Raw genomic sequence first — 15897 nt, 5'->3', positions numbered from 1 at the left:
ATGGGCAGAATGGTTGTTGATGGCTATGTAGCAGAAGGCCAAATTTCCTTATACAATGGTTTGAACTTTTTATTAAGGATTAGAACACAAAGAACTACCTTTTGGTATTTCTCAGTGCTCCATACATATCACACTTTTATACCTCCAAAAAGTAATTATCAAACTTTGGGTTACTACGCATTAGGACAAGATGTCATTTAATGGATCATAATCACATCTGAAAATTAAATAAGGAATAATATTGCAATTTCAGATTGTATCAAAAAAGGTTGACCAAGTCTATAAAATATTTCTTTGTAATTTTGTTGTAAAATTATAATTCAGATGTCTGAATTCAACTGAATCACATTTTTGCTTTGTAACATTAGTGATACATATGGAAAATTACAACTTCACGTTGGAAGAGTCTGTGAGCGGCCATAGCCTGAACCTGTCTTTCCACTCCCCAGAATGAATAAGGAAAAGCCAAAGAGTCGCTTGCCTTTTGGCCTTTTCTAACCAGGTTTTCACAGTTAATGGTTGGACCATGGAATATTTTTTTCAAATTTATTTTTAACAGTGGTAAATATTTTTAATGTTATCTAAAAATTCAGTGAATTTCAGAAAGATATTTCTGAATCGCTGCTATTACTAAACCACAAGAAAAAAAAACTGCAAAAAGAAGATTCAAATGAACAAATGCTTGAATATAAATATTTTTAAAGTGCAGTTTTATTTTCCCATAAGCATAATTGTGAGTGAAATTTAACGAGAATGATTTGATGGATGTTAATAAAGAAGGCAAAATAATTATAAATTAAGACCTCCAAGGTACTGACCACTTCATTACAACTACAAATGCCTATTGAAAAACAAAGTTGAGAACACAATACCAATAAAATATAAACGCAACATCAAGGCAATTTAAAGCACACACAGTACCAAAAATAGCACACATAGGCAATATAAAATCAGTGATTGTCACTGAATATCGAATCCAAACGCATTGTGGAAAGTGGGAGCTTCCTCTATTTCTTTCCCGGGGTATTGGGTTGTAAGGATGGGGCTAATGGGCTTCATGAACTTGAACTCCCCGGTCCCAGCGTCGCCCGTCAGGCGCACCTCGTACTGGTAGCTGTGCGACAGCGTCCCGCCGCCGCTCACGTCCAGCAGCGGCCCCGGGAAGCGGCCCTCCGCACCCGCGCCGCCGCCGCCGCCGCCGCCGCCAACCGCACACCCCGCCCCCACACCGACACCGCCCGCGCCCCCGCCCGCGCCCGCGCCGCACAGCCGCGCCGCCACCAGCGCCAGCACACTCAGCACCAAGAGCGACGACACCGCCGCCAGCGCCACCACCAGCTGCACCGTGAGCGAGTCGGGCCGCGCCGCCTCGGCCGCCGCCGCCGCCTCGGGCAGCGCCAGGTAGGGCTGCGAGAAGCCGTCCACCAGCAGCACGTGCAGCGTGACGCTGGCCGACAGCGGCGGCTCGCCGTGGTCGCGCACCAGCACCAGCAGCCGCTGCCTGGGCGCGTCGCGCTCGCTCAGCGGCCGCGCCGTGCGCACCTCGCCGCTGTGCGCCCACACGCCGAACAGCCCGGGCTCCGTGGCCTTGAGCAGCTCGAACGACAGCCAGGCGTTCTGGCCCGCGTCGCCGTCCACCGCCACCACCTTGGTCACCAGGTAGCCCGCGTCGGCCGCGCGCGGCACCAGCTCGGGGCAGGCGGCCGAGCCGTTGGCCGGCGGGTACAGCACGGCCGGCGCGTGGTCGTTGGCGTCCAGCAGCTGCACGCGCACGCGCGCCTCGCTGCTCAGCGCCGGGGAGCCGCGGTCGGCGGCGCGCACGCCGAACTCGAAGGCGCGCAGGGCCTCGTAGTCCAGCGCGCGCAGCGCGTACAGCTGCCCGCTGTCCGCGTGCACCGACACGAGCGCCGCCACGTCGGGCTGCTGTGGCGGCGGCAGCAGCGAGTAGGTCACCTGCGCGTTGGCGCCCGCGTCCCTGTCGCTGGCGCTCACGGAGCCGATGAGCAGCCCGGGGCTGTTGTTCTCGCGCACCAGCAGGGTGTAGGCGGCCTGGCTGAAGGCCGGGGCGTTGTCGTTCACGTCGGACACCTGCACCGCGACGTGGTGCCGGGTGGTCAGCCTGGGCGTGCCCAGGTCGGACACGGTGATGGTGATGTTGTACTCGGCCCTGGCCTCCCTGTCCAGCGCTCCATCGGTTACCAGGGTGTAGAAGTTCTTGAAAGTGGGCTTCAAAAGGAAGGGGAGGTCATCCTGAATAGAGCAAACCATCCTTCCGTTGTCTCCAGAGTCTGGATCTCGGACACTGAAGATGGCGACAAGAGTCTCTGGCGTGTTTTCTGGAATGCTGTTTGTGATTGATGAAATGGTCACTTCTGGTGGGTTGTCGTTTACATCCAGTACCTTAATCACAAGAGTGCATTTTCCTGAGAGACCCCCACCGTCTGTTGCCTGAGTAGTTATAGTGTACGATTGTATTACTTCAAAATCCAGGTGTGATTTCAGACCAACTTCCCCAGTTACTGGGTTGATTTCAAAGGTTTTACGAACATCTTCTGATGCATGGAAAAGTGTGTAAGAAATTTTCCCAAAACTTCCTGCATCTATATCCTTAGCAGAGAGAGTGATAATCCGGGAGCCAACGTCTGTGTCCTCAGGCACCTGTACCTCATAGAGGTTCTCAGCAAACTCAGGGGAGTTATCGTTGATGTCCAAGACCTTAATGAGAACCAAGGTTGTCCCAGACAAGGGCGGGGCCCCACCATCTACTGCTGTCAGTGTCAGTTTTAGCTCGGGTTCCTCCTCATGATCCAATGCTCTATGTAGGACCAGCTCTGGGTATATCTTTCCATCACCACTGTCTCGAATGTTAATGTAGAAATGAGAGTTGGGACTAATTGTATAGTTTTGCAGACAATTGGTTCCTATGTCCAGATCTTGAGCACTCTCCATTAGAAATGTGGTTCCAATAGCAGTATTTTCTGATATTTTCACAAGTATTTCCTTGTCCAGGAATGTGGGAGAGTGATCATTTATGTCTTTGATGTGTAGCTCAGCCCGAAAAAACTGTAAAGGGTTTTTTAATAACACCTGAAAAGGCAGCACACAGGGCTCAGAGGTGCCGCACAGCTCTTCCCGGTCTAGTTTCTCATTAAGGAGCAAATCGCCGGTCAGCGGATCCAGTCGCAAGTGGTTCTCATTATCATCAGACACTACCCGGGCCTCCCGCGAGGACAGCTCGTCCACCCCTACCCCCAAGTCCCTTGCCAGATTAGCCACAAAAGAACCAATTTCTGTTTCCTCTGCCATGGAATACCGCACAGATTCAGAACCCGCCTGACACAATCCCAGCCAAACAAAGAAAATCAGGACTTGCCTTCCTCGCGGAGGGAGCGCCCCTCTGCTCTCCATGGTTCCTCCTGACAGCTTCTTTTGTGGAGAATTTCAGGCTCAGCTCTAACTTTGGTAAATTAAGGCCTGATTTCTTGATAGGAAACTGCTGGAGAGGGTGCAGCCCTCCAGCGGCTCTGCAGGTGACAATCCTTAATACCTCCCTCTTCAGGGGGTTGGCTCTTCTCTGCTCTGAATAATAATGAAGCCTGCAGACTGTTTTTAATCTTATCCTGTAGCGCCACCATGTGTCTCTATGGATTTTTTCATTAAAAAATTTTTCCTTTGACTCGGAAATTCATGAATGCATCTGGAGTGTGCAAAAGCAAGTCCCAGATATCATAATTTTTACCCGTAAATACACCACTAATATCTCTAATGGATAAAGGCTCAAACTGTAATACCAATGTCAGAATAAGGAAATTTAGTGGGGCCGGTGCTGTGGCATAGTAGAGTAAGCTTTCGCCTGTGGCACCGGCATCCCATATGGCACCAGTTCAAGTCCGGGCTGCTCCACTTCTGACCCAGCTCTCTGCTGTGGCCTGGGAAGGCAGAAGATGGCCCAAGTGCTTGGGCCCCTACATCCACGTGAGAGACCTGGAAGAAACTCCTGACTTCAGGTCTGCCCAGCCTCAGCCATTGTGGCCATTTGGGGAGTGAACCAGCAAATGGAAGACTTTTATCTCTGTCTCTCCTTTTCTCTGTAACCCTGCCTCTCAAATAAATAAATAAATCTTTTAAAAAGAAAATGTGGTAATAATTCCGTTATATAATTTTTACTCAGCCTATATTTATCTTTTTCTCAGTTGTCTCCAAAATGTCTTTTACCATTGTTTTGCTTGAATTGGAATCCAAATAAGACCCACACATTGAATTTAATATTATTATTTTGAATTCTTGATACAAAAAGACCCATCAAAATATTCTGTATTGAAAAACAGTATTTTTCAGGCTATTTCATGAACAATAACAAATATATTATCTCCTCCACTTTTGTAAATATTTGTTGAGTACATTTAGTAATATAATTACTTTCATATTTAAAAAATACATATGTGAGGATGTGGCACAAGAAGTTAGAGATAATTCTTGTCTTTATGGATGTCATGAACTAGAAAAATTGGCAGATGAGTAATTAAAGTGGGTCACAATTCATGCATAGCTAAATAATAATATGGAATAGCTGAAGGGACATATTTCACCTGTATAGTATAGTAGTTAGGAAAATGTGGTCAGGGACCAAAATGTCAACGTTAGAATCCTGGTGCTGCCACTTTCTATCTACAGGTTTGAGCAAGTCATGTGCCTCTTTCCTCAGATACATAGCATTTACCTCCCAGATTATTACCATAGGAAGCTAGTGAGTTATATTGTTTACAAACTGGTTAGTAACTGCTCATTAAGTATCTGTTAAAAATGATTAAAATATAACCCAGATTTTGGGACACAAGTTAAAGCTTTCCTAAGATAGAAAACTATACTTTGTGATCTGAAGAAGCTAGTTAAGAGAAGGAGAAATGTTTCATACAAGGATTTTGAAAAATATAGAAATGTAAGTATGCCTCAAACTTTAAACCATGGATAGGCAATATTTTTAAAAGAGATTAAAGAAAAAAGTAGGTTAAGAACAAAGATGATTGCATAGGTATTATATATTCTTGGATTTTATCATAAGTGCAGTACAAATATAATGTAGGATTTTAAACATTTGATTAAAATGATCACATCTGTACTTTGGCTTGGCTGAAGAAGGGAAGCCCCAGAGTTCAAAATCATGAAACTAAAAGTAAATAATATTTCAAGGAGATGAGGAAGAGCAACTGCAGTAAATGCTTCCAAACAGTCAGGAAAAAATATGCATTAAAATTATCTCTTGGATTTAAGATGATGGCCATTACAGGGGACTCATGGTGTCTGCTAAAAACTGTTCTTTTCCTCTGCAGTAATGGAACTACACCCAGAAACATGGCCTGTCCCAGCCTGCCTTGTGGTTAGGTGTGGCCAAGTGACTTAAGTTCTCATAGATGGATTGTGAGAAATTTTGTTTGCCACTTCCAGGCAAAAGAGAAGACATCTCAATATGCCTTTTCCCATGAAGCCACAGGAACACAAAGGTGGTAGTGACACCACTACAGCCATGCAGATATGACATCACCCAATGGAATGTTCAGTTACAACCAAATTCGATTCCAGAAACACAATATTTTATCATTTACACTTGAACTGACACGTGTAGGAAACACACATTTTGACAAGCTATTGTGTAATTGCATTTCTTTGCTTCAGCAACCTTTACATAATTTATATTTTAAGTGTTTGATGACCTTTACAGTGGTAATTTTAGTAGAGATGAACGTTAGATTGTACTTGGTTGACAAATGGGAAGGGTGAGGGAACAAGAACATAGACAACACTTAAGGAATTTATAAAAGAAGAAAAAGCTGTAAAGAGAAGAAATAGATTGGTATCTGAGGATAATTCAGACTTAAGGGGTTATTTTAGGACTGGGGGCGGGGGGAAGACTAGAGAAACTTGAACACATTTAATGTACTAACATGTAATACTCGGTAGCAAGGGAGAAAAGTAAAATGCACAGGGGCCGGCCCTATGGCACAGCAGGTTAAGGCCCCAGCCTGCAGCGCCGTCATCCCATATGGACGCCGGTTCAGCTCCTTTTCCGATCCAGCTCTCTGCTATGGCCTGGGAAATCAGTGGAAGGTGGCCCAAGTCTTTGGACCCCTACACCCACATGGGAAACCTGGAAGAAGCTCCTGGCTCCTGGCTTCGGATCAGCGCAGCTTCGGGCATTGTGGCGAGTTGGGGAGTGAACCAGCAGAATGGAAGACTTCTCTTTCTGGCTCTACCTCTCTCTGTAACTCTGTCTTTCAAAGAAATAAAAGAATTCTTTTTAAAAAAGTAAGATGCAGACGAGGTAATCAATGTGAGGGACCAAAAAGTGGTTAAGGATGGGATGGAGACAGTACATGAAGGGATTAGACTTAGGTGGGCAGAAGGGATCTCAACAGGAGGAATACATAGGTACAGGTGCTGTCAAAGTTGTGGATTCCTGCAGGACAGGAAATTGAAATAATTTCTGAATGACTGATTCTCTTTTCTATGTATTGATCACACATTCACCTGATAAAGGGGAGGAGGTATGTGAGTAAGTGGTAGGATAAGGAGTTTAAACTAAGGTAAGTTTTTTTTTCTTTTTGGCAGGCAGAGTTAGACAGTGAGAGAGAGACAGAGAGAAAGGTCTTCCTTCCGTTGGTTCACCCCTGAAATGGCCACTATGGCCGGCCAGCATGCTGCGCCAATCCGAACCAGGAGCCAGGTGCTTATCCTGGTCTCCCATGGGGTGCAGGGGCCAAGCCCTTGGGCCATCCTCCACTGCCTTCCCGAGCCACAGCAGAGAGCTGGACTTGAAGAGGAGCAACCGGGACAGAATCCAGTGCCCCAGCTGGGACTAGAAACCGGGTTACCGGTGCTGCAGGTGGAGGATTAGCCTAGTGAGCCACAGCGCAGGCCGGTAAGTTGGTTTTAAAATAGTTGTGGAGAACAGAAATCTGATTAAGAAACCTATAAAAGGATTTCTTGGTCTCAAAACCCCAACTGAATTTGATATAACAAATTCATAGTTGCAATGGATTTACACTTTTCTAAGTTTTATAGAGTTCAGCAGCCCAGGCACTAGAGAGGATTCATCTAGAGTGGAGTTTCATCAGGAATTTGATGAAGAAAGATTGAACACAGGAACGGAACATGAGTGTGAGAGTGACTGGGAGTGTTAACCCAGGGAAGCAGGAGGGATTGATAACTGGTAGCCACATCATGGAATGCAGGTATTGATAGGATCAAAGAAAGACAAGATGAGACAAGAGACAAGAGAGCAGGATGAGAGGAGAGGGTTAAGGCAGAGAGGAGTGCTCTCAGAGGGAGGTTCCTGAGACTATCATAGAAATAACATCTGTGGTGATAGAAAAGTACAGGAGATGGCCAGGACAGTAATCGTGATATAGGTCAAGTCCTAAGGACTGAGAGGTCATGTTCTAAGATTATCAGTGGATCCAGGACTTTGGTTGACAGGAAGATGAGAAGAGTGTGTGTATGCCAGACTGTCCGCAGGTCCTTTTCCCCCAATACTCTTGAGTAATTCCAAATTAAACTGTTACGTGGCTTTCACTGGTAAGGGTTTTCAAGAAAATGCATTCTGGGAAGCCCCATCAGTTCTTGTGTCCTCATTTTCCATGTAGACTTTCCTGCACTGGAGGTAATAACCACTTCCTTAATATCTTACCATTTACAGCTGTTTAGGGTAAAATTGACCAGTGCAGCTTGAATTGTATGCGAGGGCTTAAATTTAGCTATAAATAAGATGTGTGAAGCATAAGAGAAAATTTTGGTTTTTCTAATACATTTTAGGAGACTTAGTTGGTGACTTGAATCTGGGCATATGAGCTCCTGCAGACTCGGCTAACCTCCATTAGAGTGAGGAAACATATGGTTCTTTCCAGCAAAAGAGAAGTCCTGCTGCCCAGATCGCTGGGCAGACCTGAAACTGCACCTGGTCCTCAGCTCTGCCATTGCTTTGGTTTCACCTTCCTGCCTGAGCTGTGTGAACTCCTCTTTCCACCTCAGCATTACAGTTCAGGGCACACAACATGGTTGACCTCTGTTCTCATTCCTCTTGGATGCAGACTCCAAGGTATCTGCACAGTTCAACAAACCGTTAAGGAAGGCTTAGCCTTTAAGAAGTGTAAACATCAGGTTATCTTGGATATAGTAGAGCAAGAGCTTGTACCTCCTGGCATTATCAATGCACTAATATTTAACCACTCTATAATTTTAAGATAAAGTTTTGAAGTATCTTCAAGAGAAAGTTTCTGGCACTAGAAGCAAATATTTAATTTCTCCCTGTTCATTTCCTCTATCCCTACCTTCTCTCTAACCTGCATGCCCGTCCCCACCCCCCACCGGCCTTCCCTCACTATCTTTACTCATTTTGTTCATCCACATGTGCCTTCCATGGTATACACTGACTTTAGACTTTATGATGAAATTTATGGGAAACCATGAAGGGCTTTTGGGTCATACTGTCAGAGTACTATGGGCAGAATGGTTGTTGATGGCTATGTAGCAGAAGGCCAAATTTCCTTATACAATGGTTTGAACTTTTTATTAAGGATTAGAACACAAAGAACTACCTTTTGGTATTTCTCAGTGCTCCATACATATCACACTTTTATACCTCCAAAAAGTAATTATCAAACTTTGGGTTACTACGCATTAGGACAAGATGTCATTTAATGGATCATAATCACATCTGAAAATTAAATAAGGAATAATATTGCAATTTCAGATTGTATCAAAAAAGGTTGACCAAGTCTATAAAATATTTCTTTGTAATTTTGTTGTAAAATTATAATTCAGATGTCTGAATTCAACTGAATCACATTTTTGCTTTGTAACATTAGTGATACATATGGAAAATTACAACTTCACGTTGGAAGAGTCTGTGAGCGGCCATAGCCTGAACCTGTCTTTCCACTCCCCAGAATGAATAAGGAAAAGCCAAAGAGTCGCTTGCCTTTTGGCCTTTTCTAACCAGGTTTTCACAGTTAATGGTTGGACCATGGAATATTTTTTTCAAATTTATTTTTAACAGTGGTAAATATTTTTAATGTTATCTAAAAATTCAGTGAATTTCAGAAAGATATTTCTGAATCGCTGCTATTACTAAACCACAAGAAAAAAAAACTGCAAAAAGAAGATTCAAATGAACAAATGCTTGAATATAAATATTTTTAAAGTGCAGTTTTATTTTCCCATAAGCATAATTGTGAGTGAAATTTAACGAGAATGATTTGATGGATGTTAATAAAGAAGGCAAAATAATTATAAATTAAGACCTCCAAGGTACTGACCACTTCATTACAACTACAAATGCCTATTGAAAAACAAAGTTGAGAACACAATACCAATAAAATATAAACGCAACATCAAGGCAATTTAAAGCACACACAGTACCAAAAATAGCACACATAGGCAATATAAAATCAGTGATTGTCACTGAATATCGAATCCAAACGCATTGTGGAAAGTGGGAGCTTCCTCTATTTCTTTCCCGGGGTATTGGGTTGTAAGGATGGGGCTAATGGGCTTCATGAACTTGAACTCCCCGGTCCCAGCGTCGCCCGTCAGGCGCACCTCGTACTGGTAGCTGTGCGACAGCGTCCCGCCGCCGCTCACGTCCAGCAGCGGCCCCGGGAAGCGGCCCTCCGCACCCGCGCCGCCGCCGCCGCCGCCGCCGCCAACCGCACACCCCGCCCCCACACCGACACCGCCCGCGCCCCCGCCCGCGCCCGCGCCGCACAGCCGCGCCGCCACCAGCGCCAGCACACTCAGCACCAAGAGCGACGACACCGCCGCCAGCGCCACCACCAGCTGCACCGTGAGCGAGTCGGGCCGCGCCGCCTCGGCCGCCGCCGCCGCCTCGGGCAGCGCCAGGTAGGGCTGCGAGAAGCCGTCCACCAGCAGCACGTGCAGCGTGACGCTGGCCGACAGCGGCGGCTCGCCGTGGTCGCGCACCAGCACCAGCAGCCGCTGCCTGGGCGCGTCGCGCTCGCTCAGCGGCCGCGCCGTGCGCACCTCGCCGCTGTGCGCCCACACGCCGAACAGCCCGGGCTCCGTGGCCTTGAGCAGCTCGAACGACAGCCAGGCGTTCTGGCCCGCGTCGCCGTCCACCGCCACCACCTTGGTCACCAGGTAGCCCGCGTCGGCCGCGCGCGGCACCAGCTCGGGGCAGGCGGCCGAGCCGTTGGCCGGCGGGTACAGCACGGCCGGCGCGTGGTCGTTGGCGTCCAGCAGCTGCACGCGCACGCGCGCCTCGCTGCTCAGCGCCGGGGAGCCGCGGTCGGCGGCGCGCACGCCGAACTCGAAGGCGCGCAGGGCCTCGTAGTCGAGCGCGCGCAGCGCGTACAGCTGCCCGCTGTCCGCGTGCACCGACACGAGCGCCGCCACGTCGGGCTGCTGTGGCGGCGGCAGCAGCGAGTAGGTCACCTGCGCGTTGGCGCCCGCGTCCCTGTCGCTGGCGCTCACGGAGCCGATGAGCAGCCCGGGGCTGTTGTTCTCGCGCACCAGCAGGGTGTAGGCGGCCTGGCTGAAGGCCGGGGCGTTGTCGTTCACGTCGGACACCTGCACCGCCACGTGGTGCCGGGTGGTCAGCCTGGGCGTGCCCAGGTCGGACACGGTGATGGTGATGTTGTACTCGGCCCTGGCCTCCCTGTCTAGGGCTGCATCCGTCTCCAAGGTGTAGTAATTCGCAAATGAAGACTTTAACACGAATGGCAGGTCCTCTGGGATGGAACTAACCATCTTCCCATTGTCCCCAGCGTCTCTGTCTCGGATACTAAAGACCATAACCACAGTCTCAGGCGCATTTTCTGGAACTGGGCCGCTAATTGAGGACACGGTGATCTCAGGAGCATTGTCATTCACATCCATTACCTGAATTCTGACTGTGGATTTCCCAAAGAGTCCACCCCCATCTGTGGCTTGAATGATGATTGAGTATGATTGAGTTGTTTCATAATCTAATGGTCCTGTTAGAGTAACTTCTCCAGATTTTCGATTAATGGCAAACGTCTTGCGAATATCTTCTGAGGCATGGGAGAAGGTATAGGATATTTCTCCATTTGTTCCCGAGTCGGAATCCCAAGCCGAGGCAGTGACAACCGGGGAGCCAAGGACGCTGTTCTCCGGAATCTTCACCTCGTAGAATAGCTGCTCAAACTCGGGGGAGTTGTCGTTAGTATCCACGACCACCACGCGAACGAGGGCAGTCCCGGACCTGGGCGGAGACCCGCCATCCAGAGCCGTGAGGGTGAAGCTGAGCTCGGGCTGCTCTTCGTAATCCAGCGCCTTGTCCAGGACTAACTCTGGGTATTTCCCACTGTCTGGATGAACTCTCATTTTAAGGTGGAAATGAGAGTTGGAGCTTATCGTGTAGCTGTTCACAGCGTTGATTCCAACATCTAAATCCTGTGCCCTCTCTAGTAAGAACACGGCACCAACAGGGCTAGTTTCTGGGATTTCCAGGAGCATTTCTTCTTCTAAGAAGACGGGAGAGTGGTCATTTATATCCATGACCTGAAGCTCAATCCGTAAAAACTGCAAAGGATTTTTCATTATCACCTGGAAGTGCAGCACACAGGGCTCCGTGGAGCCGCAGAGCTCCTCCCGGTCGAGAGTTTCGCGGAGGATCAAATCCCCGGTGTCTGTGTCCAGCCGCAAAGGCTGCTTGTTATCGTTAGAGACCACCCGAGCTTCCCGGAAGGAGAGCTCACCCACCTCCAGGCCCAGGTCCTTTGCCAAATTGCCCACACAACTCCCACTGTGCACTTCCTCGGCCACCGAAAAGCGCCCAGGCTCAGAGGCAGCTTGAGCCATTCCCAGCACAACAAAGAGAAGCACGACTTGCCTGGTCCGCTGAGCGCCTGCCCCTCGGTCCTCCATGGCTCCCGTCACGAACGCTCTCTGCTGAATGGCTTCAGCGGACCTCTAATTTGTCCACCAAATCCTCAGACGCCTGAGCACTTGAGCCTTACTGAATGGCTTCCAGGTCGCCCCTGGATGGCTGGCTCGTCAGTCTTTTTGTGTGCCTTAGGCGCATCCACAGCGTCATCCGGCGCAGTTTTTTCCCCTGATCTTATCCTGCAGCGCCACCATGCGACGCCACAGATTTTCACAGTTTGATGAAAGCTACCTGAATTCTATTCACATAAATGTTCTCCGGAAACAAATGCTGTTACTTTGTTTGATACATTACCTTTCATAATAACTATACTATATTCTTTATGTTTTGTGATAAACTTAGTATTTATTTTAAAACATTTATGAAGTATTCCTCCCCGCTCTTCACACAACCAAATGTGCTTAGTTAAGAAAACAGAAATACAAGTTGTGCCTAGTGTCTCCAGCAGTTTGTAATCTCTCTGAGAAGACTAAACTAGGAACTGTTTGTCAAGCTGAGTGAAATCCCGTCTCGGCTCCACCTCCCTGACTCACATGGGAAGGAAAGAGTACACCTGCCTCACTGAGGAAGTTCTTTCAGAGAGGGTGAAACTGGGTGAACCATGAGATGGCACACACCAGAGAACTGCTATATCACGAGAAAGCATCTCTAGAGAGTTCCTTAATCGCAATGAATCATGTGCATTGGTAGAAAATGAAGTGAAATGTTGTGGCGGAACACACTACATAAATCCATACTGTCGTTCCAGCTTCTCATAAAGAAACGCTAGTTCATTTAATGGTGTCTGGGGCCACCTTCTAAGCTTGAAGTGGTTTCAGTCCTAGCCGAAGTGCCTGATTACTACATACGGAGAGAAGATGTTTGGAACAGATGCTAAGGAGCTCATCAGTGATGGCCAGATATAAAATATTGAAAATGTAAAAGTTTTAGGTTCATATTACAGTTCAAAAAATATAAACTAGATACATGATTGAAAAATCAATCAGTACAAATAGGTAGAAATTGGAAATTACATGAACTGACTAGACAGTCATTTCGCCTCCTTTTAAAACACCCACTAAAATGACAAGGAATAAGGCAAACTAACAAAGACTAAGAATGCACAAGTAAACACATTTTTTTCATGACAGAAAGCAAATCAATGTAGCAGTTCCAAGAAATGTTTAATGTTCCTGCACTGGAGAAACAAGTGGGTTTGTCTCAAGTAATCCCATATAGGTATATATTTGGAGGGACCAGATAATAAGAAGACTGAAGTTAGTTAAGGACTGACAAAAAGCTATTTTTTAAAAAGTAGGTATATGGCAGAATTTAATTCTCTATTACTCTCACCATCATACCAAAATAGGAAGGTAATTCTAAGATAGGCAATAGAAAACTGATTCTCTCAAGAAATTAAACAGAACTTTCCCTAGTCTCGGAGACCCTGGTAAGATGGAGTGCAAATGTGAGGTGTGAAACTAAAAATAAGGAAGGTAAATTAAGCAAAATCTTTTCATGCAGTCTTTTGCCATGCAATACTGTCATTATTGGATGCAAGGTGTTCATCTGAGCCTTCCTGACCCCCAAACGGTGCGTATCATAGAATCCTACCCTAGAGAAGATAAAAGGACCTAATAAAGATGTACATATACAGATATTTCAGGGTCTTCCAAAGTAAGAGCCCCATGCAGCAGAGTTACAATAGAGTGAATCCCTGCCACCGTCACACCCCATTCACTCAGAGAGTAAAATGTCAGCACTGTGACATATCATTTTTTTTTTTTTACAGGCAGAGTGGACAGTGAGAGAGAGAGACAGAAAGAAAGGTCTTCCTTTGCCGTTAGTTCACCCTCCAATGGCCGCACTGTGCCGATCCGAAAGCAGGAGCCAGGCACTTATCCTGGTCTCCCATGGGGTGCAGAGCCCAAGAACTTGGGCCATCCTCCACTGCACTCCCAGGCTACAGCAGAGAGCTGGCCTGGAAGAGGGGCAACCAGGACAGAATCCGGCGCCCCGACCGGGACTAGAACCTGGTGTGCCGGCGCCGCTAGGCGGAGGATTAGCCTAGTGAGCCATGGCACTGGCTGTCATATCATACTTCTTAAAAAGCAGAAGACAAGCAAGGATGACAAGACATTGGGGAAATGCAGATGCCACGAAACAAACGCCAAAACCACCAATACCACCATAGGGAAAAAGGAAGAAGAGAAACCAGATATAATATAGAGAGTAGAAGAAAGCCTTTCAAGATGTGTGATTAATATCTTCAGATAAATAAAATTTAATTGAGAAATTAACTCTATTAATAATTATTTAGTACTCACTCTGTGCCACCCATTATTCTAAGTGCTTTATATGCATTTACCCATTTAATTTTTTAAAGTTTATTTATTTATTTGAAAGGCAGAGTTACACAGAGAGAGAAAGAGAGGCAGAGAGAGAGGTCTTCCATCCACTGGTTTACTCCTCAGATGGCTGCAACAGCAGGAGCTGTGCCAATCCAAAGCCAGGAGCCAGGAGCTTCTTCCAGGTCTCCCATGCAGGTGCAGGGACCCAAGGACTTGGGCCATCTTCCACTGCTGTCCCAGGCCACAGCAGAGAGCTGTTTTGGAAGTGAAGCAGCCAGGACTTGAACTGGTGCCCATATGGGATGCCAGCACTGCACGTGGCAGCTTTACCCACTTAAACCACAGAGCTGGCCCTTATCCATCTAATTTTAATAGTAAGTACATGAATATGTGTTCTTATTGTTAAAATTAAGAATAGATTAAGACGTAATGCCCCAAGGAGCCAGCACTGTTGGCATAGTGGGTAAAGCCTCTGCCTGCAGTGCCAGTATCCAAAATGAGTGCTGGTTTGAGACCTGGCTGCTCCACTTCAGATCCAGCTCCCTCCTAATGCACCTGGGAAAGCAGTGGAAGATGGCCTAGCTGCTTAGACCCCTGCCACGAACAAGAGGGACTTGGAAGAAGCTCCTGGATTTGCATGGGCCCAGCTCCAGCTGTTTTGGCCATGTGGGGAATGAACCAGTGGATTGAAAATTTGTCTGCCCTCTCCCCTTCTCTGTAACTCTTTCAAATATAAATAAATCAAAAAAAAAAAAAACTTAAGTACCCCTTACTAGCAACATAACTTTGGACAAATTCTTAACTTCCCTTGACTCATTCTCATTTTAAAAATGAATATAACAGCCGGCACCATGGCTCACTAGGCTAATCCTCCGCCTTGCAGCGCCGGCACACCAGGTTCTAGTCCTGGTTGGGGCGCTGGATTCTGTTCCGGTTGCCCCTGTTCCAGGCCAGCTCTCTGCTATGGCCAGGGAAGTGCAGTGGAGGATGGCCCAAGTACTTGGGCCTGCACCCCATGGGAGACCAGGATAAGTACCTGGCTCCTGCCATCGGATCAGCATGGTGCGCCGGCCGCAGCGCACTGGCCGCGGCGGTCATTGGAGGGTGAACCAACGGCAAAGGAAGACCTTTCTTTCTGTCTCTCTCTCTCACTGTCCACTGTGCCTGTCAAAAAAAAAAAAAAAGACATAAAAAATGAATATAACAACACTATGTGATGCATTTTTGCATAATAAAGTTAAAATAATAAATTATAGTGTGAGCTGATATCACATTTATAAATCTGTAACAGGATACTATAAAAACCAGAATCCAAAAGAGTCCTTACAAAAGAAAAGCTCAAGGCCGGCGCCACGGCTCACTAGGCTAATCCTCCACCTAGCGGCGCTGGCACACCGGGTTCTAGTCCCGGTCGGGGCGCCGGATTCTGTCCTGGTTGCCCCTCTTCCAGGCCAGCTCTCTGCTGTGGCCAGGGAGTGCAATGGAGGATGGCCCAAGTACTTGGGCCCTGCACCCCATGGGAGACCAGGATAAGCGCCTGGCTCCTGGCATCAGATCAGGGCGGTGCACCGACCGCAGTGCGCCAGCCCTGGCGGCCATTGGAGGGTGAACCAACAGCAAAGCAAGACCTTTCTCTCTGTCTCTCTC

At 47.2% G+C, this 15897-nt stretch overlaps 2 protein-coding genes across 2 annotated transcripts; both read right to left on the bottom strand.

Moving 5' to 3' along the window:
* Nucleotides 1-696: 696 nt before the first annotated feature.
* Nucleotides 697-7689, bottom strand: LOC138850161 (protocadherin beta-14-like). The gene has a single exon (XM_070076218.2). It carries the CDS (start codon nt 3406-3408, stop codon nt 961-963), a length of 2448 nt encoding a protein of 815 aa, XP_069932319.1. The 5' UTR covers nt 3409-7689; the 3' UTR covers nt 697-960.
* Nucleotides 7690-9189: 1500 nt separating this feature from the next.
* On the bottom strand, nt 9190-13665 carry LOC138850160 (protocadherin beta-12). Its single transcript, XM_070076217.2, has one exon. It carries the CDS (start codon nt 11899-11901, stop codon nt 9454-9456), a length of 2448 nt encoding a protein of 815 aa, XP_069932318.1. The 5' UTR covers nt 11902-13665; the 3' UTR covers nt 9190-9453.
* Between the last annotated feature and the right edge of the window lie 2232 nt (nt 13666-15897).

The sequence above is a fragment of the Oryctolagus cuniculus genome, chromosome 6, assembly GCF_051225735.1.
Source record: "Oryctolagus cuniculus isolate XC-2025 breed Fujian yellow rabbit chromosome 6, ASM5122573v1, whole genome shotgun sequence".
In the NCBI taxonomy this organism is placed as follows: domain Eukaryota; kingdom Metazoa; phylum Chordata; class Mammalia; order Lagomorpha; family Leporidae; genus Oryctolagus; species Oryctolagus cuniculus.
The sequence above is the reverse complement of the archived record's forward strand: the minus strand, read 5'-3'. Positions and strand labels throughout refer to the sequence as shown.

Bases quoted from the DNA above. Each gene is read 5' to 3' on its own strand.
- LOC138850160 (XM_070076217.2), bottom strand. From the start codon at position 11,901: ATGGAGGACCGAGGGGCAGGCGCTCAGCGGACCAGGCAAGTCGTGCTT.
- LOC138850161 (XM_070076218.2), bottom strand. From the start codon at position 3,408: ATGGAGAGCAGAGGGGCGCTCCCTCCGCGAGGAAGGCAAGTCCTGATT.